Below are 24,913 nucleotides of genomic sequence, written 5' to 3'. Positions count from 1 at the left end.
CAGTAAAGCCAGTGCACACACATACAGGGATACAATGTCTGTCTCTTTCTATTGTACGCTGATAGTGCTACTTATACCTGGAGCAGCTAACTACCTTGCAAAGAGCTATCCTAGAGATCAGCCAGCCAGTCTACAAGAATTTGGCAATAGGACAGAAGATACCGCGAGCAAGAATGCAGTCCTACCTGAACTACCCAACTTTATGATGAGTCTCTACCAAAATGTTCATCGCTTAGAGACTGGAGAGGGTACAGAGCTAAGATCCACACCACAACAAAGGTCTCCATCTAGTCCACAGGCTGATATTATCAGAAGTCTATCTGCTAAAGGTAAGAACCAATTCTTCTTATAATAGCAGTTTTCATAAAAAAAAAAAAAAAAAGTCATATCAAAGTATTAGCTCTACACTGACCAGATATTTTCAGGTTATATGAATAATAATACTATTTGTTCTATCACTAGGGTTAATTCTAAGGTATATAAAAAAATGGCATTTCACACTGCTGTTATAAATGCAGTGTACATTAACACACCAGCTACAGTATTTAATAAAAATGGTCTCTCTGGTGATGGTGATCTCATAAGCAAAATAAAACTAAATATCAGCATTTTAAATATAATATTCTATTATAAATCATCATTCCAATCCAGAAGACAGCCAGTGCATTACTTGAATCAGTCACAGCTTGTAAATATCAGGGCATGTATTACAAAAGTAACGCTACCATTTTATAATCAGATATTGGAGTTGATTTAATAAAGGCAAATAAGCTGTTAGCATTGCAAAGGAATTTTCTCTTGTAGCTTGGTGAATGTGGCGAAGATTCACTTTGAAAAAAATTCTCAGTCAAGTGCAAGGGAAGAAAACAAACTGTCTTTTTCCATGCATGATTGGATGATTGAAACCAGGAGGGTTGAAGGAAACCTTCTCTTGCAGAGTGAACAGCCTATTTGCCTTTAGTAAATCGATCCCATTGCTGGCTACTATGGACATGATTCCAACCACTGTGCACTGGTACCCAAAAAGGCAATAATTAATGCTTAGTTCCCTAACGATGTGGAAAATTAGGTAATTCAACTTGGCCTGATGTGTTTTTCTAGCATGCTGGAAAATATCTTTGATTAACTTTTGGTGGTGTCATATATCCCATCTTTACTGAGTTGCATCAGAAGCAAAATGTGTCCTGCATATAATCAACCTTATAATATGGAGCTGGACTTAGACATTAGAAAGAAATCACATATGGCAGTAGTTATTGAACAATAATTGCCTCAAACAAGTGTTGCATCCATGTTTGTATTTTCCAAGCATAATGCAGGGATTGCACATATACCCCTTGCACCGGTCTTAGCTTTGATAAAACAGTTTCCATTAGACAAAAAAATCCTATCCAGCTGAGTGACCGTTCCCTTGAGGTAAAGCTGGATAGCACACAGGTATAACGATTGTTACAGATCCTTTGGAAATAATCTGGATTGGGTAAAGAATATCTATGAGCACTTAAGTGGTTAAGCAGAACTAACTAATTAATTTGGAGTAATTGAGTGAGAAGATCAATAAGTGTTAATGAAAGTGTGTGTTAATAGTGTTACATTTAGCATTAGCAAGCCCTGCTACTGTATGTGTTTGTAGAATGTGCATGGATTACCATGTATAGTATGTCACTGCCAGATGGCATAACCTGGGCAGGCTTACCATCGAGTGGCAGATATCAAAGGCAACTAAAATACCTGTCTGCCTTCAGAACACTAAATGTCACAATGGGTCCTATTCTGTCACATACAGGTGTCTGTATGTCTTTGACTAAATAATCAACTGCCAAGGTTTCTAGAACTAGAAGCTGCATATTTTAAAGTGGAACTAAACCTTCCTATTCTCTACAGCTAAGGAAGCTGCCATCTTAGCCTCTGCTTGATCTGCAGTTGCCATGGTGCTCCACATGTGATTAATTATGACACCAGCCATTTGACACTTTTACAGTTTGGTTGGGAGCAAAAGCAAATGTGATATTTATCATTCATGGCATGCCTTTTTAATATAACTAATTTAGGAAAACCGTTAAATCATTGGGTTTAGTTCCTCTTTAAGTCTTGTATACTAACCAAATATTGCTGAGATGCTATCCAAATGTATAGAATTCATGTAGTTTTTGCTAGTCTTTCAAAAAGATAATTGTTAAACTAAATATTTTAAATATATTAGTAATTTTAATCTGTTTTACTAGTATAGGGACAGGTTTATAGTCTGATCTAAAGAGACAATATTTTGTTTATCTAAAAAATCACAGAATATCATATAGATACATTGTTCTTGCCTTGCTTTCCAAACAAATGTGTTTCATGCCATATGGCCTTTTCTATTTTAAAATCTGTACATCCACAATTTTTTAGGGCTCAGAGTCTTGAGTTATATAACATAACATTTAGAACTAATTTACATTTGTGTGGTGCATTAATGCAAGTTATGTCATGCATTAAGATATTGTGCGTAATGGCAGCTTGTTGAAATCAAACTTTGAAAAAAAGCTTCTACGGCACAAAAATTTCCAATTTTTGGATGTCACAAAATTTCTGTCGCAACACACTACATTGTAGCCTGTTGCAATGCCTTAGACCCCTTTCACAATGAGGCGCGTTACAGATGCTATAGCACTAAAAAGAGCGCCTCTCCTCTCACTCGCTTTCACACTGGAGCGGTGCACTGGCAGGATGCGCAAAAAGGTCCTGCAAGCAGCATCTTTGAGGCGCTGTAAGAGTGGTGTATACACCGCTCCTACAGCGCCCCTGCACATTGAAATCAATGGGCAGTGCCGGAAAAGCGCTGCTGCAGCGGCGTTTTGCGGGTGCTTTTAACCCTTTTTCGGCCGTTAGCAGGGGTTAAAAGTGCCCCGCTAGCAACTGAAAAGCGCTGCAAAAATGACGGTAAAGCGCTGCTAAAAATAGCAGTGCTTTACCGCTGACGCCCGGGCGCTGCCAGTGTGAAAGTGCCATTAGTGTAATTCAAAATTATTATTCAAAATTCAAAATCTATTCAAAATTATTAGCACTGTAATGCATGAAGGCTTGTAATGTGCATTGCAGTAACACACGTGGTGATGCAACATGGTCCTAAAGCTGGCCATAGATGGATCAAATCTCGGCTGGTTCAGCAGGGACTGGCCGAGATTTGATCCATCTATGGGCAGGCTGGGTGTAGTCAAGTTGATCTGTTGACTTATGCTGGCCAGACATTATACAGTTTTCTTTTTCAATTTGCTTTAGATTTAAATTTAACTATGTAGTGCCAGGGCCTGCCTGATTGCATAGAAAGTGAAAGTGTTTTAGGTTTGACCTCAAATTATATGGTTTTGTTAAATCTACAGGAAAATTGTACAAGAAAATTGCATAATGTATAGCCAGCCTTAGTTGGATAAATAACTATTCTGTCTGGGGTGATCAGAAACGAATGGTATTCATTTTGGACCAGACAGTCATATAGATTTAGTATTACAATTTTGCTTTGATGTCTCAGAAGAGCTGTGCAGACTATGTTTTTAAATCTCTGTACCAGACACACTTCACAAGCATTCATTACACCGAACACTAATACACATCCTTTTCATAGCTTGTCTGAGTGTCTCTTTATTAGAAGACTGCTAGTCAACCTACAGCACCTTAGGAGTCTTCATCAGTATTGTCCTTTTCAAAGCTTATGGTCATTGAATAGAGACATAGGTCAGACAGCCCTATAGAAATCCCATAAGACAGGCAGTCCTGCAATCCACATCTTGCACATAAATACAGACATGATTGAATTACTTTAGTTGTACTCTGCAAAAAATTTAAACAAACACTTGTGACACTGCAAATATGCATCCAGGATTTTTTTTCTCAGAATTAGGAAAAAAAATTATATAAATTTATTGGATATAGTAGGTGTGTTCAGGGTTAAAGTTGGCTCCAAAAAAAAGTGTTGGATGAAGCAGTGAAGTGTTTACATCATCGTATATTGGTTTTGGATGTACGTTTGCTTTAGGCTGGGTTCAGATGCAACTCACAGCAGGCGTCCGGTGCATCCCTGTTCTCCCTGTCAGGCCCGAATTTTTGACTGAATTCGGACCTGAAACAGAGCCAAAGACGCACAAGACCCCTTTGCAATCTGCTCCGCGGCTGCCACAGAGATGTGTGAATCGGCTCCATTGAGAGCCAGGCACACTCTCCTGTCATGCAAATTGGATGTGGAGGAAACCCGCATCCAATTCGCAATAGTGTCAACCCAGCCTAAGATCCATGTGTGGGGCGTTCACGTGTGTTACGTGGCACCTTTATGTTGCTACGCATTACGGCATGCTACAAAGCGGCCCCTTGTATCACCTGAAATACCTGGCTATGCCTCCCCCCTGTAAAATGACCACGGTTTATAAAGGCCGCTGAGCCCTGTCACTGTGATCAGTTTGCATGCCTCTGTCATCCGCAGCTCTCCTGTCCTCCTCTGTCCTCTCTCCCCCTCCCTCCCTGCCTGTCTGCTCCTGTGTCAGTGCCCTCCCCTCCTGCTTCTGAAATAACTTTTATTGTCTTATATAATCCTGTTTGTTTCCTAATGCTAAGTGCTCCTATCTGTGTTTTATTAAAAAAATGCTATGTATACCTGATTTCAGAGCGTCGCTCGGCACTCACGTGAAAAGCCGGCTCTCTCCTCCTCTCGTCCCGACTAAAGTCATTGGGGGAATCTTGGCCCCGCCCGCTGCAGCTGTCAGACAGGAAGAGGAGAGAGCTGGCCGGTCATGTGAAACAAACAGGATTATATGAGGTTATAACAGTGGGTTAACAACCATTTTAAGAAAAACGGTATAGATGCTCTGTTGTGTTTTTACTGCTGTTTGTGTCCCTGTTAGGGAGATTTCCCTTCCCAGAGAAAAGTAGTCATTGGTGAACACTGGTCAATAGAGAAGAGATTATTGGGTTGAATAACTAAAACCAGAGTGCAAAAACTGGTGCAGCTCTGCATAGAGACCTATTGGCTTTTAACTTCAGTTTGTTCAATTAAGCTGATTGGTTTCTATGCACCAGATTTTGCACTGTCCAGTTTTAGTAAATCAACCCCAATATGTTGCACCTGGGCTGTAAAGACTTGTAAAAACGTTTCAAACATTAATGGCCCGTACACACGATCCGAATATCGTAAGACCGTTATCGCTTAATAGTCGCAAGTAGAAATTGAATAGGTAGATAAGGTCACGAAAATTCTCGTACGACAGAAAAAAAAAATCGGAAGTGATGTAATTTGTTGTAATGTATTTGTATTGTATTTTCGGACGAGAACTATACTGACTAAACGAAAATCATACGATCTGGAATCATACGAGGAAAATTTTCGTGTATGTGCGATCGAATAATATCGGATGTCAAAAGCAGTGTACACACGATCCGAAAATTGTACGATTCTTCATCGGGCGACCGTTTTCGTCCAATATTCGGATCGTGTGTATGGGCCATAAGACCATCCTTATTACTCTCCACCCAAAACAGTATTAACAGTTTTGAGTAAAGCCTTCTATAGAAAAAGTGAATAGTTTTTGGAAAAAAAAATACATCTGCATTGTGTTTGTATATCCAGTTCTATGGGGTTGGTTTACTAAAACTGGAGAGTGCAAAATCTGGTGCAGCTGTGCATGGTAGCCAATCGGCTTCTAACTTCAGCTTGTTCAATTAAGCTTTGACAAAAAAAAACTGATTGGTTTCTATGTAGAGCTGCACCAGATTTTGCACTCTTCAGTTTTAGTAAATCCTTCCCTATGTGCTTCCATTAAAAAAAAAAATAGTCACAGTATTTGTAACTTTTGCCAATATCCAAACCTTTCAAGCATTATTTGCCCACTACAAGGATTACCTAAATGATAACGATTGTGCGGTTGTTTAGAACGCATTTGTCACTCTTTACAGTTGCAAAGAAAGGGAAGTGTGAAGACAGCCCCTACAAGCATAAATTTACACCTTGCCTAAATCAAATTAGCAAAAACTAATCCTTACAGCTACTAATACAAATGAGGTACACAAGAGAAGATGAGATGCAACAGGAGATTAGAACTGGGTAATATAACAGGAACATGAATGGGAACTTCCATCATACAATATTTGTAAATATTTACTAGAGCTAGTTAATAAACACATAGGGAACAATATTTTGAGACTCTAATGTAACGTCTGGTACACATGATGAGATCATCAGATGAATAATCATCCTCTTTTTTTTTTTTGCATGTTAATTTCATTTTAAAAATGAAGAGGTTACTAAAGTTACTAAAATTCTCGTATGACAGAATAAAAATTCAGAAGTGATGTAATGTGTTGTATTGTATTTGTATTAATAAAAATTGTGCGTGAACCTCTGCGCTACTATCCGATGGCACGTGGACTGCCGTGTACTGAGAGTGTTGCTGCAAAATCTATAGTGTACACATAAATCACCACAAATAAATCAAATCAGTATATAAGTGATTTCGCGCAAAACACCAAAATAAATTCAAAGTGCCAATAACCATTAATTCCTAAACATGACCTCATTAAAACAATGATTAGTGCCAGTGAAGTTTGCAGGTAAATGAATTAAAAAAAAATTGGAAAATACTTGAATGGTGATTGTGGGAAAAATATTGTGACTTGGAAAACTCAATGTTCCACAAGTATTGAATATAGAAAAAAGTTAAATATCCAAATTTAAATCTTCAGTGTGCAAAATATCTTCAGTGCTCTTATATAGAAAGAGTCAATAGATGTTTTGTTAAGCAAAAAATAGAATGGTCGTGCCAGATCTGTATACACCTATGCTCCCATTGCCCTTACCTTTAGGGGCTTAAAACAAAGCCTTGTAGACAGTGCTGAGTGCTGGTGAGATGGGATGTTCTGAATCTTGCCGAATGATGTTAACTGGCTATGGATGGATGAATGTCCGTGCTGGATCCTCACTGGATTAAGCTCCGGTTCCTGGGGCTCGTGCCAAAAAGACAGAAGAAAAAAACAAGGGGGCCTCCCATAGTGTATTATAAAAAATTAAGGTTTATTAATATTTTTTTTTTAATTAAACAGCGCACTCTGCAATAGTGCCTGCGATAGTACAGTATGTGGCGGTGAACCGCCGTCACCGCGTACGAGCCTTTCGGTACGCAGTGTCAGCAAAGAGGGTTGCAGAGTGTTTAGCTGTTAGTATTACGCTTCTGGGTTCCTACGCGTTACGTCACGTGACCTCGTGACTTCCTCAGGGAAATGAGGAGGGAGTGAGGAAGGCACAAGGTCACGTGATGTAACGCGTCCAGCACTCAGCACTGTCTACAAGGCTTTGTTTTAAGCCTCTAAAGGTAAGGGCAATGGGAGCATAGGTGTATATAGTTCCGTTCACGACCATTCTATTTTTTGCTTAACCAAACATCTATTGACTCTTTCTATATAAGAGCACTGAAGATATTTTGCACACTGAAGATTTAAATTTGGATATTTAACTTTTTTCTATATTCAATACTTGTGGAATATTGAGTTTTCCAAGTCACAATATTTTTCCCACAATCACCATTCAAGTATTTTCCATTTTTTTTTAATTCATTTACCTGCAAACTTCATTGGCAATAATCATTGTTTTAATGAGGTCATGTTTAGGAATTAATGGTTATTGGCACTTTGAATTTATTTTTGGTGTTTTGCGCGAAATCACTTATATACTGATTTGATGTATTTGTATTGTATTTTCGGACACAAACTGTACTGATTAAATGGAAATCGTACAATCTGGTATCGCACAAGAAATTTTCAAGCTCGTCTCATCGGATAATATTGGATGAACTGTCGTGATCAGCTCTCAAAAGCTGTGCACTAACGATCCGATTATTCTACGATCACTTCAAATGCGGTATATTTCGTAAGATTTCCTTATCGTGTGTACGGCCCATACGGCTAAGTTTACACTTGTGGTTGGCAGGGCAGTAAGAACAGGCAGTCAAGCTGTATTTTTACTGCCCCTTCCCCCCTCTAGATACCCCCCTTTAAGCTATAAAGGCAGATGGACAGGGTCGTATACTTGCCACAGCCACTACACTTTGTTTCATGGTGCAGCAAGTTTGAAAAAAAATGGGTTTAGAAAACCATTTTCTATTCAAAAGGCTGGCCATATATTATACAATTTTCTTATTCAATTTCCTTTAGATTAACCTTCAACTATGTAGTGCCTGCCTGATTGCATGCAAATTGAAAGTATTTAGGTTTGACTTCGTATTATATGGTTTTGGTAAATCTAAAAGAAAATTGTATAATGTATAGCCATCCTAGATAAAAACATAACCACCACCCTATAAATGTGTTGAGTACAATATAATTGGTCTTGCTTTAGTGAGAAGAATGCACCAATTCTCCTAGCATTGAGAAACCAGATTGCTTTTCTAAGGTTTATGACATGCGGAGAGGAGGCAATGTTACCTCCTCAGCACCTGTTCTAATCCTGTAAAGCCTACACCACATCTGCATGCATTTCACATTGCAAGGTGGTTGCAGTGCAGCCCCATTCACTTGAGTGGGTCATGTTCACTGGCAATACTGCCCACCATACAGTAAAGGGGGTAGCATTTTTACCACATCCCTAAAATAAAGCAGAGCAACTCTGGCATGTGTGCGGCCTTGTCCAGCTGCCATTGAAACTTAAGGGGTGTGGTTGGAGGGGTGCAGTAAAAACGCACCTCAACTGCCTATTTTTACCACTCTCCAAACAAGTGTAAAGGAACCCCTAATGATAAACATGTTTTTGTTTTAGTAGCACATCTTAGTTATTTACCTTTTCTTTACTACCTTTTTATTCAGAATTTGAACAAGTTGGCAAGAGATGTATTCTAGTTTTTGACTTCTCATCTCTCAGTCAAGATGAACAACTTCAGTTTGCAGAGGTGCGATTTGGGAAAGATACATTAACAAAAATGCACAGTGATGGGATGCCACTCAACATTGACATTTTCCATCAATACTACACATGCCAAGATTCTGAGGAGCTATGCCAAAATTATGTCCACTTGGGCTCAACTACCTGTGAAAACAGGGCCTCAGAAAGTCGGCTAGTGTTGGATGTTACAGCTATGGTTCATAAGTGGTTTCAAAGGAACTATAAAGTTGATTATAACACAGCTGTTCATCTCAAGAGGAGATACAAGGAACAAAAGCCTGAGGATCAGCAGGTGCTGATGTTTGTATATTCCAATGTGTCCAATAAAGAGAGGTCTTCTGTGACTGCGACCCTCTTGCTAGATGCAGCACATTCTAAATATCTAACCACAATTCCAATCTTGATAAACAAATCTACATCAAGAAGACGGAGAAGAAGCCACATGATCAGGGATCGTGTCATTGGCATAAAACAAGCCACCACTGACAGTAAAAAAAATCTTTGTAGAAGAGTGGACTGGATTGTGGACTTCAAAATGATTGGCTGGGATGCCTGGATCATTCACCCAAAAAAATTTAATGCCTATCGGTGTGAAGGTACCTGTCCAAGCCCCGTGAATGAAAGCGTCAAACCAAACAATCATTCATATTTGCAGGTAAAAGCTTATTTTTTTTACTCTATGTATGGTCCTAATGTCATTAGCATTGGGTAGGCAAGCTCTGGCATTTGCCAGATGGGCTGATGTTAAGTATTTAAGCTCTGGTGGCCTGCTCAATTCTTTTCAATCTATGTGCACAATCTTTACTTTTGTCCTGATTATACTACATTCAATCAGTAATGCCGCGTACACACGGTCGGACTTTTCGTCTACAAAAGTCCAACGGACGCTGACGGACTAAAGCTGGCTGGTAATCCGATCGTGTGTGGGCTTCTCCGGACTTTCAACAGACTTTTTCAGCCTCAAATCCGACGGACTTTAGATTTGAAACATGCTTCAAATCTTTCCGACGGACTCGAGTCCAGTCGAAAAATCCGCTCGTCTGTATGCTAGTCTGACGGACAAAAACCCACGCTAGGGCAGCTATTGGCTACTGGCTATCAACTTCCTTATTTTAGTCCGGTGTACGTCATCACGTAAGAATTCGACTGACTTTTGTGTGATCGTGTGTAGGCAAGTCTGTTCGTTAGAAAGTCCGCCGCAAGTCCGTCGAAAGTCTGTCGGACAGGCTGTCGGACTTTTGTAGCTGAAAAGTCCGACCGTGTGTACGCCCCATAAGAAAAGACAAGGTAAGTGAGAAATCTGCCCATGCTTGAACACACTAGGGGAGATTTCCAAAAGTTGGTGCGCTCAGAAGCTGGTGCATGGTTGCCAATAAACTTCTAACTTCAGCTTGTTCAATTAAGCTTGGGCAATAAAACCTGGAAGCTGATTGGTTTCTCTGCAGAGCTGTAGCAGATTTAGCACTTTCCCGTTTTTAGTAAATAACCGTTACTGATTCTGGCTGTGTGGTGTCTTGAGAAACAAGAGAAAAGAGTTGTGAGGTCATGGTAAAGAGATTTTTTTCCATCAAGTTCTATCATAGTAGCACTGTATATGTTTAAATATGTTAATTATCATCCCCTAGCTCTAGTCAGCTGGCCATACAATAGACAAGTTTTCATTTTCAGAACGTTTATTCGATTTTCTAAATGTTAATGTGATCAAATTGATCATTTTCAATTGTAGTGACAAGAAAATTTGAAGGAGCAGGTTGGAAAAATTTTATTGAATGAACAAATCTCTAACAATGTGTGTGGTTTTCTTTCGGGAAATTCTATTTATCCCAAAATCAAATGTTAAATACAAATGCAATTTTGAACAGCATTCATGGAGTTTCTGCTGGAATTTACAAATGTGCTGACCAGATTTTTGTTAGGAAAAATCTACCAGTGTATGGCCAGCTTTAGAGTGGGAGTGACCCAGTGGCGTAGCGTGGATTGCCAGCACCCGGGGCAAGGCAAGTAATTTGCGCCCCCTAACCTGCGGACAATTCGCACTCCCTGAGTCCCTTCCCTTCCTACAATAATACTGACCTACCTGACCACTAATATGATTCCTATACTGACCACTACACTATACTACTACACTATACAATACACTGACCTATCTCATTCCTATACTGACCCTTACACTGACCTACCCGATTCCTACAAGGACCACTACACTACACACTGACCTACCTGATTCCTATACTGACCACTACACACCCCACCAACCTACACGATTCCTACATCGACCACTACACTACACACTGACCACTACACTATACAATCCAGTACACAATCGACTATACACTGACCACTACACTACACACCACACCAACCTACCTGATTCCTATACTGACCACTACACTATACTACTACACTACCCACTACACAATACACACCACACTAACCACTACACTAAACACCACACACTGACCTACCTGATTCCTATACTGACCACTACACTATACTACTACACAATACACTACACTATCCACTGACCACTACACTACACACCACTAAACACTGACCACTACACACCACTAACCACTACACACTGACCACTACACACCACTGACCACTACACACCACTAACCACTACACACTGACCACTAACCACTACACACTGACCACTACACACCACTAACCACTACACACTGACCACTACACACCACTAACCACTACACACTGACCACTACACACTGACCACACTACACACTGACCACTACACACTGACCACTACACACTACACACCACACTGACTACTACACTACACACTGACCACTACACGCTGACCACACACCACACTGACCACTACACTACACCCTGACCACTACACTACACACTGACCACTACACTACACACTGACCACTAACCACTACACACTGACCACTACACACTGACCACTACTGACCACTACACACAACACACCACACTGACCACCACTAACCACTACACACCACACTGACCACTACACTACACACCACACTGACCACTACACTACACACCACACTGACCACTACACTACACACTGACCACTACACTACACACCAACCACACACCACTACACTACACACTGACCACTACACTACACTACACACCAACCACACACCACACTGACCACTACACACCACTACACTACACACTGACCACTACACTACACACTGACCACTACACAATACACTAGACACAGACCACTACTACTCAATACACTACATACTGACTGCTACACAACACTCTACCCACAGACCAATACACTACACACAATACATTATACACTACCTACAACACTATACATTACACTATACGCTAACTTTCTGGCTGCTCACTCTCCTCAGACCATATCTACTCCCCCCCCGGGCCGAGTGAGTCTCTTACCTTTTTTTCTTCCATCTGCTCTGCCTCTGCCCCGCCGACTGTCACACTGCCTGCCCCGGCGGGGACATGATGATCAGTGACCCGGGCCAGAGAGGAGGAGAGGAGGAGAAGACAGCGGCGGCCGACAGGGTCATGATGTTCAGTGACCCGGGCCGGAGAGGAGGAGGAGGAGGAGAAGACGGCGGCCACAGACTGCCTTCCGCAACGGCCGTCATGATTGGTGACCCGGGCTGGAGAGGAGGAGCAGGAGAAGACGGCGGCCACAACAAAGGCCAGCCCCGCTCCCCCCCGCGATTGAGTACAGGCCAGCCCCACCTGCCGCACATGACCCCTTTCGCCCAATCACAGGGCGCCAGGGGCCGGCCTGAGAATTATCATGGCGGCCGGAGCGCGGGGTCACAGAACAGAATTTAGCTGTATGGAGAGAGGATGACACATACTGGAGCAGGATGTCGCCCCCCCCAAATGTTGCGCCCGGGGCCTACGCCCCCCTCGCACCCCCCACGCTACGCCACTGGAGTGACCTATAAATTCTATCCTTTGTCTGAGAATCTGTTCTGGGTTGGATTAAACCATTTTTGACCACCCTAACTGCTGACTATTCTGTATCAGCAGGTATTTTAGGTGCTAGGCATTTTTTTTTTTACCACACTTTAGTAGTTTACATATATAAAAAAAATTTCCCCATAATCTATAATTAGTGTCCAGGTTGTCATTTTGGTTTATTGGCCTACCAATATAATAATTTATTATTAATATATATATATATATATATATATATATATATATATATATACATTTATTTTTATTTTTTTATATTCAGTCATATGAGAATGAATGGGAACTGCTTGCATTGTAACATCTGTCTGCAAATTTATTTATTTTTTGTCCTGCTTGTTATCATCCAACACGCTTATCTAACAGCTTGTTGGCAGATCTACACTGTAAGAAATATAATTACAGAAAAATACACCTTGACCTAACTGAAACAGATACAGTGCACAAAGGATCATTTTGACACCAGCTGTATGCATGTGATTTGATGTTGCATGTTTATCAGCTGTATCTATTTTCTACTGTTGGGCCCCGTTCACACAGGGCGGGATCCATCTGCTCGGGGGGGGGGGGGGTTATCTCTCCAATGATCCCCCATTGAGCAGGTGGATGACAGGTCTGTGTCCCCTCCGCTATGTAGGGCGGACATGGACACAGCATGCTGTTCTCTGTGGGGTGGTCGAATGGAAACCGCTTTCCATCCGCTTGTCATCCGACTGACAGATTGGCGAACGTATCTCCATACGTGTGTTTTTAGTGGACCGGGTCGAATGCGACACATGTCTGTTGACATCCGCTGCTCCATAGAGGACAATGGGTGGTCCAATCGGGTCTGCCTGAGAAACGGACGACGCCTTTCTTTTCCTTTTTTATATCTTCAGAGTTGCTTCTCCTCTAACCAAAGTGCTGCCAGAAGTGCCATCTCATCACTATCATCCCTCTGACCAGCTACCCACCTCCAGCGCCCTTATCTCTTCTCTGTACAAACATTTTATATGCCTAGCGTAATTTCCTGGTATTTTTCACGAGATTTGCAAGTGCTGCATATAGCCTACCATACAAGTGAATATGCTGTACACGGCCATGTTCCTGTAAATGCTGATGCTTCTATTGCCTGTTAACTTTTTTGCATGAGCATCAATAGCGCATGTGTGGGTAAACACTGATTGCATCAGAGCATAGGTGTGCGCACAGGGTGTGCCAGGTGTGCCTGGGCACACCCTAATCACCCAGCGTGGCGCATATTCCCCCTGTTTAGAACCCTGATATTTCACCAAATAAAAAAAATTCTCCTTTTTTCGCCTAAAAAAAAAAAAAGTAAAATATAAGAAAAATACAATTGTAAAAATTAATATAAAATAAAATAATAAAAATAAAAACTACTGACAGCGTCAGTATATATACACATGCACATACAGGCATGTGTGTTTGAGCTTTGGTGTGCACACCTATGCATCAGAGATTACACGTGCAGGACCGTGTACAGCATATTCACTTGTATGGTAATCTGTACAAAGCATGTGCGGCTTCCCAGCCGCAGAAAAGCAAAAGCAAAAAGTCTACCCCAAAGGCTTTTGTTGCATGTTTGATTGAAATCACAGTTATTAGGAAAATAAATCTTGTGTGCTTTTGTGCTTTTTAAAAGGGAGGAACCCAAGTCCTGATGGCATGTTATGCTTCCCAAACCAAATATTTTCTGTATATCAACTATAATGTTGAACTTGTTGTTTGCAGTGTTTTGACCTTCAAACTTCTGGCATCCTTGGCCACTTGCTGTGAGATAATCTCACATTCGTACTCTCTGGGAGACAATCAGCAGGAAGTCCTGTTCAGTTAGCATAAGACTTGCTTCATATTTAAATGAAAAAAGGTTAACAGCATCTTTTAGCAAAGTTTACAAATAGCAGCACATATTAAAAGCATATATAAACAATTGGAGTAAATAAGACCGGATGTCATACAGGTGGGAAGTACATGCTGCACTTTTAAAAAGCACAGTATGTGTATTTTATATACCAAATCAAAGCTTTAGCAATACATTTTTATAAGATGAGCAAAATGAAACCATGTATGGTACGGTATAGATGAGGTAATCTAATAAAATCATTAATCAAGGTATGTTTGGAGGTGGGCCTGGGTTAAAGGCCAAGTCCACTTTGTGCAAAAAAAATAAATGCACATCGTTTAGCAGAAAAAATGTAAATGTATTGCTTTTTTGCAAATGAGCCTGTAAAGCATTGTGCAAGTGTCGGACTCCTGCAGACTCTCTTCCTCTGGCTCCATGTACAGTATCTCACAAAAGTGTGTACACCCCTCACATTTTTGTAAATATTTTATTATATCTTTTCATGTGACAACAGAAGAAATGACACTTTGCTACAATGTAAAGTAGTGAGTGTACAGCTTGTATAACAGTGTAAATTTGCTGTCTCCTCAAAATAACTCAAAACACAGCCATTAATGTCAAAAGTGAGTACACCCCTAAGTGAAAATGTCCATATTGGGCCTCAAGTGTCTATTTTGTGTGGCCATCTTTATTTTCCAGCACTGCCTTAACCCTCTTGGGCATGGTGTTCACCAGAGCTTCACAGGTTGCCACTGGAGTCCTCTTCCACTCCTCCATGACGACATCATGGAGCTGGCTGGATGTTGGAGACCTTGAGCTCCTCCACCTTCTGTTTGAGGATGCCCCACAGATGCTCAGTAGGGTTTAGGTCTGGAGTAGGGATGTGCGGTGAGGTCAGTGGCTGCTGAGCCACTGGCTAGTATCAGAGCCAGATACACACAGGTTACATACGCCACAAACGTTAGAGCGAGAGCAATAATTCTAGCACTAGATCTCCTCAATAACTCTAAACATGTAACCTGTAAAAAAATTTTTAAAGCGTCACCTATGGATATTTTTAAGTACTGAAGTTTGGCGCCATTCCACAAGTGTGCACAATTTTAAAGCAAGACATGTTGGGTATCTATTTACTCGGCGTAACATAATCTTCCATAGTATACAAAATAAAATCGGGCTAACTTTAGTTTTTTGTTTTTTTGTATTCATTAAAAAAGAGTTTGAAAAATTGCTGCTTTAATACTGTGTAACATTAAAAGTTGCAATGACCACCGTTTTATTCCCTAGGGTGTCTGCTAAAACAATATATATAATGTTTGGGGGTCCAGTTTTTATTGGACAGCTTGGGCCAATGGTACTTTACCATTAGTCCAAGACCCCAAGCTGTCCATTGAGCTCAGTGCCTCTGACAAGAAGTGAGGAGAGGCACTCTGAGCTCATCCTCTTAGTCTGCAAACCGAGTGTGCCAGCTTGTATTTAACCATTTAAAGCGGAAGTAAACCCCAATGGGATTTACTTCCTCTTTTGCTCCCCGCAAGGCCTGCAAGTTAAAAGCATAATGGGCTAGTATGCATCATTATATGACACTTACCTGCAAACGAAGCCTGAGCTGTCCCCTGTGCAGGCCGCGTCCATCTTTGCCCCTCTTCCTTCCAGGGCCGCGGACTCCGGCTCTGTGACTGGCCGAAGCCGCGTGACATCACTCCCACGCATGCGCATGTGAGCTGGCAGTCACGGCATACGCTGGGGGAAGAAACGGCGCAGTGGTCCATTTCTTCACAGCGCATGCACCGATGATGACATCGGCGCACTACAAGTGAAATATCTCCTAAACGGCGCCTGTTTAGGAGATATTTCCACTACAAGCACACTTTTTTTGGAAAAAAAATACTTTTTTGAATTAAAAAATAAGACCCCAGTAAAGTTAGCCCAATTTTTTTTTCATATTGTGAAAGATAAAGTTACACCGAGTAAATTGATACCCAACATGTCACGCTTCAAAATTGCGCCCGCTCGTGGAATGGCGACAAACTTTTACCCTTAAAAAACTCCATAGGTGACGTTTAAAAAATTCTACAGGTTGCATGTTTTGAGTTACAGTGGATGTCTAGGGCTAGAATTATTCTACCGATCAGGGCGATGCCTCATGTGTGGTTTGAACACCATTTTCATATGCGGGCGCTACTCACGTATGCGTTCGCTTCTGCACGCGAGCTTGGCGGGACAAGGCACATTTAAAAAAAAAAATGTATTTTTACACTGTTCTTTTAAAAAAAAAAATCCCTTGTAATAGAAAAAAAAGCATGACAGGACCTCTTAAATATGAGATCTGAGGTCAAAAAGACCTCAGATCCCATATTTACACTAGAATGCAATAAAAACAAAAAATACATTAAAAAAAAAAAAAAAATGGCCCTTTTAAGAGCTATGGGCGGAAGTGACGTTTTGATGTTGCTTCTGCCCTGCAATGGTATGGAGACGGATGGGAGCCATCTTTTCCTCACTCGTCTCCATACCTAACACCAAGAAGGATCTGATCGCCTCCGCCTCTACCGATGGCCCCGGTAAGCAGCGGAAGCCACTGGAGCGAGGCGGGGCCCATCTCACGGTGAATCCGCCGCAGAGACCACTATTATCAGAAACTAGACCGTTAACTGAAGAAGAGGATACCACGGTTATGGCAGCTAGCTGCTGCCATAACAATGATATTCCTCTTCAAAGTTAGGATGTATATTGCCGTGTGACGGGCCGAAAGTGGTTAAACTGGCTGCTCTGTATGTAGCTTCTGACAGGCTGCACAAGGAGCCCCCGTATCTCTGGAACCAGAGATGATAGGAGCATTTTGACCAGTGGTGGGGTAGGACTTCAGCTACCTACCCCCCCCCCCCCCAAATTTGGGGTCTCTGTGACCCCAGGTCCCCGAGCTACGACCCTTGAAGTTGATTTTCCCCCGCCCCCCCCCTTTTTTTTTTTTTTTTTTTTTTGTTCATGGCTCTGCCTCACCTGCCTCCCCTGACTGCACGTCCCTGGTCTGGAGACATGCCCAGTCCATCACCTTTACCCTCAGCTTCTTTAGCAAGGCAGTGGTCGTCTTGGAGGTGTGTTTGGGGTCGTTATGTTGGAATACTGTCTTGCGGCCCAGTCTCTGAAGGGAGGGGATCATACTCTGCTTTATTATGTCACAGTACATGTTGTCATTCATGGTTCCCTCAATGAACTATAGCTCCCCAGTTTTGTAAGCACTCATGCAGTCCCAGACCATGACACTCCCACTACCATGCTTGACTGTAGGCAAGACACATTTGTCTTTGTACTCCTCACCTAGTTGCCGCCACACATGCTTGACACCATCTGAACCATAAAAGTTTATCTTGGTCTCTTCGGACTACAGGACATGGTTCCAGTAATCCATGTCCTTAGTCTGCTTGTCTTCAGCAAACTGTTTGCAGGCTTTCTTTAGAAGCTTTTGGGGCGACAGCCATGCAGACCAATTTGATGCAGTGTGCGGTCTAAGCATTGACAGGCTGACCCCCCCCCCCACCCCTTCAACCTCTGCAGCAATGCTGGCAGCACTCGTACATCTATTTCCCAAAGAAACCTCTGGATATGACGCTGAGCATGTGCACTCAACTTCTTGGGTCGACCATGGCGAGGCCTGTTCTGAGTGGAACCTGTCCTGTTAAACCGCTGTATGGTCTTGGCCACCATGCTGCAGCTCAGTTTCAGGGTCTTGGCAACCTCCTTATAGCCTAGGCCATCTTTATGTAGAGCAACAAATCTTTGTTTATTTTTTTTTTTCTGAACACTTTTTATGTTGAACTTCCAGTGAGCGATAACACCAAATTTAACACACCTGCTCCCCTTCACACCTAACACTTTGTAACACTAACGAGTCACACGACACCGGGGAGGGAAATGGCTAATTGGGCCCAATTTGGACATTTTCACCTAGGGGTGTACTCACTTTTGTTACCTGCGGTTTAGACATTAATGGCTGTGTGAGTTATTTAGAGGGGACAGCAAATTTACACTGTTATACAAGCTGTACATTCACTACTTTACATTCTAGCAAAGTGTCATTTCTTCAGTGTTGTCACATGACAAGATAAAAATATTTACAAAAAATTTGAGGGGTGTACTCACTTTTGTGAGATACTGTATATGCACTGCTATACACCCTTTCTGGCAAACTTTGGACGAAACAAATTTTTTTGTTCACATACATTGCAATTAGGGATGAGCTTCGTGTTCCATTCATTCATTGTATGTTTGCCCGTTCGTCGAATTACGAACGATATGGGCCGTTCGCGCCAAATTCGAATGGCGCGTCACGGCCCATAATTCACTGCGGCATCGCAGTGCATTGCTGGCTGATGATTGGCCAAGCATGTACTATGACCCGCATGCTTGCCCAATCACAGCGCCGTCTGTACAGAGAGCCGTAATTGGCCAAAGCCAGGGTGGCATTGGCCAATTATGGCTCAGGGGGTTTAGTACACGCCCCACACTATATAAGGCCGCCTGCACGGCGGCCCTGTGTAGTGTGTTCCGGCATTGAGAGAGAGATGGACAGAGAGACAGTGTCATTTGATTTAAGTTAGAGTAGGCAGGCGAGTCAGTCAGCTGCGCATATATATATATATATATATATATATATATATATATATATATATATATATATATATATATATATATATATATATATATAAAATAGTATTCAGTTTAGCTAGATCCGTTCCTGTTATTCTCTTCCTACTGGCAGGCAGGTGTTTTTACAGTATTTACAGCTACCTGCATAAAATTGGTGGTGTTCTTCTGATCCTATTAATACCACAGGCAGGCAGCTACAGTATTTACAGTTAGTGTAGTGCGTCCTCTGCACAGTGTGCACCTAAAGCTACCTGGAGACCATTGCTGTTGTTCTGCTCCTATTAATACCACAGGCAGGCAGCTACAGTATTTACAGTTAATGTACTATGTGCACCTAAAGTTACCTGAATAAAATTCAACAGGTGCATGTAATTACAATTCTTTATCTAATATTTCACAGCAGGGCCCATTCCAGCTCCCACCAAGAGTAACTGTGAGGACTTAGTGTTGTGGCCACAACAACACCTAAGGCTGCAATTTCTGCTGAGTATATAGGGCAGGCCCCTACTTTCAAACATCCAACTTACAAACGACTCCTACTTGCAAACGAAAGGAGGCAACAGGAAGTGAGATGAAATCTACCCCTAGGAAGGGAAATTATCTCCTGTAAGAGTTAATATGGGAAAAATGTGTCTCCTCTCCACTGATGCTTTATCATCAATCCTTGTTTCACTAAAAACCCCAAATTGTCAAAAAACATTTGTCATTGGGACAAAAAGTGAGGTGAAATCTTCAGAAGAGGAGCACAGACAGCAAAACAAATGTCACAGGGGTGATAACCCTTCCCTATGTTTTCCAAAAAGCTTAAAAATAGTGTACCAGTTCAAAATTACAAACAGATTCTACTTAACAACAAACCTACAGTCCCTGTCTTGTTTGCACCGCCTGTATACTGCTGTTCAGAGTATATAGGGCCTGGGGGCCCCATGCCTTTCCTTTTTTCATTTGGGTTGCGGGGTTCCCCTTAATATCCATACAAGACCCAAAGGGCCTGGTAATGGACTGGGTGGTACCCATGCCGTTTGTTCCACTGATTTTTTTCATCCATATTGCCGGGACCCGACATTACATTAAAGCCGCAAGCAGTTTTAAATGACTTTTATTCCTTGAAAAATATTATTTTGTGCAGGGACTGATCTAAGCACGGGAAACACGCGCCACTTTACAGGCATACTATAGACACCGCCCAGGTATGATATTTAAAGGAATATTTCAGTTTTTTTCACTTTAAGCATTATTAAAATCACTGCTCCCGAAAAAAAAGGCCGTTTTTAAAACCTTTTTTTTTTTTTTTGCATTAATACATGTCCCCTGGGGCAGGACCCGGGTCCCCAAACCCTTTTTAGGACAATACTATGGAAATTAGCCTTTAAATTTAGCACTTTTGATTTTGAACGTTCAAGTCCCATAGACTTCAATGGGGTTCTAAAGTTTGCGCAAATTTTCGGTCCGTTCCCAGGTTCTGGTTCGAACCGAACCGGGGGGTGTTTGGCTCATCCCTAATTGAAATACATGTTTAAGCTGGTCAACTGCATTAAGGTAATCCTTCTCTGGCCAGTCCTACTTTGTTCTGCAAAATGCTCTATTGGATATAGTGCCAATATGCGGCAAAGAGACAATAGTTGTAGGAGAGCTACAAGTCACTGACCTGCACTGCAATAGAAATAAAATCTACCTGTGCTTAAATCCCAATAGCTTATACAGTTATATAACCCATCAGGTGCTAAAAGGGGTATGACCACATGTTAACACTAAATATTCTGGATGAACCCACTGCACACTGCTATACACGCCATCTAGCAAACAATGCACAAAAACAATTATTGTTTTTTTCACATATATTGCAATACATGTTTGAGCTGGCCAACTGCATCAAAGTGATCCCTCTCTGGCCAGGCCCTACTTTGCTCTACAAAATGCAAATGTTCCAGTGGATATAATACCAAGATTAGGCAAATGGACACAAGTTGTGGGAGAGCTGCAAGGTGTTTTAGTGGAGGGACAGGTACAGCGTCCAGCCCACTGCAGGCAACCTATCAAAGTGCGCAGTTTCCGCTCTAATTCATCCCAGACGTGTTATGTCAAGTTGAGGTCAGGACTCTGTGCAGGTCAGTCAAGTTCCTCCACCCCAAACTCGCTCATCCATGTCTTTATGGACCTTGCTTTATGCACTGGTGGGCAGTCATGTTGGAACAGGAAGGGACCTTACCCAAACTGTTCCCACAAAGTTAGCAGTATGAAATTGTCCAAAATGTCTTGGTATGCTGATGCCTTAAGAGTTCCCTTCATTAGAATTATGGGGGTTAAGCCCAACCCCTGAAAAACTCCACACCATAATCCCCCCTCCACCAAATGATTCGGACCAGTGCACAAAGCAAGGTCCATAATGGAACACCTTTGGGGTAAATTAGAGCCAAGACTGCGAGCCAGGCCTTCTCATCCACATCAGTGCCTGACCTCACAAATGTGCATCTGGAAGAATGGTCAAACATTCCCATAGACACATTTCTAAACCTTGTGGACAGCCTTCCCAGAAGAGTTGAAGCTGTTATAGCTGTCAAGGGTGAGCCAACTCAAGACAGGGAGGCCGTTCTAGTTTACGTGCGCCAATACTTTTGGTAATATAGTGTATATATTTCCTTTTAAGAGAAAATATGCATTTTTGAAAATATGTAATTTTGCTTTGTGGTGTTTGGGGGGTGGGATTCTAAAGTATCTAGCTATCTGTCTTAAAATTAAAATGTCTCCCTGTTTAATTTACAAAAAAGTATATTTTGTATGAAACCTGAAATGTTTAATCTCTAAATTGATATTCAGTCTAAATGTTTCTTGTGTTTTTTTGTGTTTTTTTTTCCAGAGCTTGATAAACTTATATAACAGCAAAAAAGCTCCAGAGGTATGCTGCGCTCCCATCAGGATGAGCTCTCTCAGCATGGCTTACTATGACCACATGGATATTGCCTTCCAAAGTCATGAAGCTATGATAGTAGAAGAGTGTGGATGCCAGTGACAGAACTTCTCTCCTAAGATATAAGACTGCTCTTATAAAAAAATTATCAGTTTCTTTGATTACATGTATGACTGTCATACTGCTGATGTCAGAATCTATCAGTGACAATTTATATGCTTCACATACAGTGAAGTGAGCAAAGATGGAATTTTTGCATACATTGCACATCCTTTATATATGATAAACTTGTTTTACAGATGGTAATCTGGCCACATTATGAATAAAAACCTTGATAACAATTGACTAAAAATACCATCCAACCAGGCCAATGGCAATTACTGTAAATATGTATGTTATGTAAATATTATTGTAATTTATTTTTTTATGTAGCAAAGCAATATTTAAAATTAAAATGTTTAATCTTACAAGCCACGATTCTTTCTTTGGAAGTTATATTTCCCATGCACCCTGCTAGACAGTGCTGGTAAGGGTATGAGAGCCAAAATAGGGTTGTTGAATAATTTTCCTAAGTTCCTGCAGATATAGCAATGTGTCATCAATCTACTAGACTGTGGGTGGAGTTAGAGATGGCTATTTACTGATAGAAATATCAACAGTGGCATCATCTAAGGCTGGCCATAGATGGAGTGATTTTTCTTTCCTGCAATTTCACTGACTATGTTTATGGGGGAATCCCTCCCGAGGAGCCATTGTGTTCTCCCGGTGTGTGGGTAGGAGAAGCTGTCCCCGTCAGGAGAACACCGTGATTGCTAGCTACTATTACGGCTATAAAAAGCGGCTAGCAATAATCGTATGTAAAATCCGACAGGCTGGTTGTACCCAAGTTAATTGATCAACATGGTTTGAATCTCGGCCGCAGGTCTGGCCCAAGACATTATGCTGCCTGGGTGCAAGAATGAAATGCTGCCCCCCCCCCCCCCAAAAAAAATCACGCCCATCCAGCAAAGAGACATTTCCATAAAGCAAAGAGACATCCACATATAGTAAAGAGACAGCCAAATCCATCAGAGACATCCCCATATATTCAGCAAAGGGACATTCCCCTTCCTACAAAAATACATGCCCCCTCCAGCAAAAAGACATGCCCAAAAACATCAGCTCAGCTTACAGGTACAGTATATGAATTGTGCAGCACCACGAAAGCTCCCCCACCCTTCCTCTTCACCGCCACTGACCAACTAAGCTCCGATCCCGGCTCAGGGATGTAACATGCGGGGGACAGCAGCGCTGCAGTGGTGGCAGGTGCTCCTGCTATTGAAGCCTGTGCTGTTGCGGTAGCGGGAGAGCTGCCCTGCCTCACTCTGCTCCCCAGCAGTACAACCTGCCTAACCCTAAGCAGCTAGCATTTGAAGTGAAAAAAAATCAGCCAACAAAACGTGTATTTATAAATTATGCCACGCCATACAAATCAATCATACCTAAAGCTTCAAATCATACAATATATATAATCTCTACTGTATATCACCGAATGCAATAATACATACAGTGGCGTCTCCAGCTTTCATATTTAGGGGGGACAACTATAAATGCAATTTTATTTATAATATATATATATATATATATATATATATATATATCCTGGGGCCCTTTACTACGATCCCACAACGGCCCTTTCACATGTTCTGCAGTGAGCTCCCTTCCTACTGTATTGGGGTCCCCCAGGGTGGCAGAAAACAAGAGATATGTCACCAGCATACCAAGAAAATATAAGGGTCCAAAGCGGTGGGAGAACTATCAGGGTTGCAAAGGTTGTCTTGCCACTGGGCCCTGGTGTTCTGCCACTGTGGGGTTCCCCAGCCTCCTCTTGCTGTCCTGCCCCTGCTATTGACAGCGCTGGTCTGGCATCTCTTGGAATTTACAGGCTGGTTATCCTTTCCTAAGGACGGGAGAAATCGGTCTGTTTTTTTCAGTTCAGGAGCCCTTTCTGCAACTCGCTCTTCTCCCTGCCAATGAGGATGCAGGGGAAGGAGCAGATCGGGCGGCCATGGTTGTGTGAGCGCTCGCATTATGCAGTGTCAGTGAGCAGAGGGAGGGGGGAGGAATCACCTGCAGGAGCTGACTGGGGACGCTCTCCCTCTTAGACATTGCCTTTTTGTAAAAAAAATAAATAAATAAAATTTTAAATTGCCCCCCCCAGATACGCCATTGAATACATAATGATGTACCACATAAATGAAATAGATTAACAAAATGTATATCACATTCGTATAAAAAAATCAAAAACACGGGGGGTGTGGCCGGATGTAATGCAGGACGGACGTCTGAGGAGTGAGCTCCATGACAATCCTGTCTAATCCTGCGCTCTATTGCTCTTTTTTGTGAGAAATTAACTAGCCGAACAGACTGTCAGCTCCCGCCAGCCCTGGTCCAGCATTGCCTTCTAAGCGCCGATTCACTGCTGAGATGACACGCCAACAGCCGAGTAGTCCTGCGGCCTCATGTCTGGATGCCATCTTGGCTCACAAACAGGGCATTACTATCTAACATGGATCTCTCCGCAGACCAAGTGCAGGATGTTGCTTTCTCTGCTCAGCCAGAGCGTGCCGATAACCTACTAATTTTACAGGTGATAGAGCAGAGCAAGACTTCTATACTG

General features: G+C 41.9%; 1 protein-coding gene across 1 annotated transcript; it reads left to right on the top strand.

The window, feature by feature from the left end:
* LOC141105310 (nodal homolog 4-A-like) lies at positions 1 to 22,356 on the top strand. Its single transcript, XM_073595184.1, has 3 exons — positions 1 to 329; positions 8,821 to 9,551; positions 22,204 to 22,356. Exons 1-3 carry the CDS (start codon positions 35 to 37, stop codon positions 22,354 to 22,356), a joined length of 1,179 nt encoding a protein of 392 aa, XP_073451285.1. The 5' UTR covers positions 1 to 34.
* Positions 22,357 to 24,913: the final 2,557 nt, after the last annotated feature.

The sequence above is a fragment of the Aquarana catesbeiana genome, linkage group LG08 (assembly GCF_042186555.1).
Source record: "Aquarana catesbeiana isolate 2022-GZ linkage group LG08, ASM4218655v1, whole genome shotgun sequence".
Classification (NCBI taxonomy): domain Eukaryota; kingdom Metazoa; phylum Chordata; class Amphibia; order Anura; family Ranidae; genus Aquarana; species Aquarana catesbeiana.
This window is presented reverse-complemented; position numbering and strand designations above follow the sequence as displayed.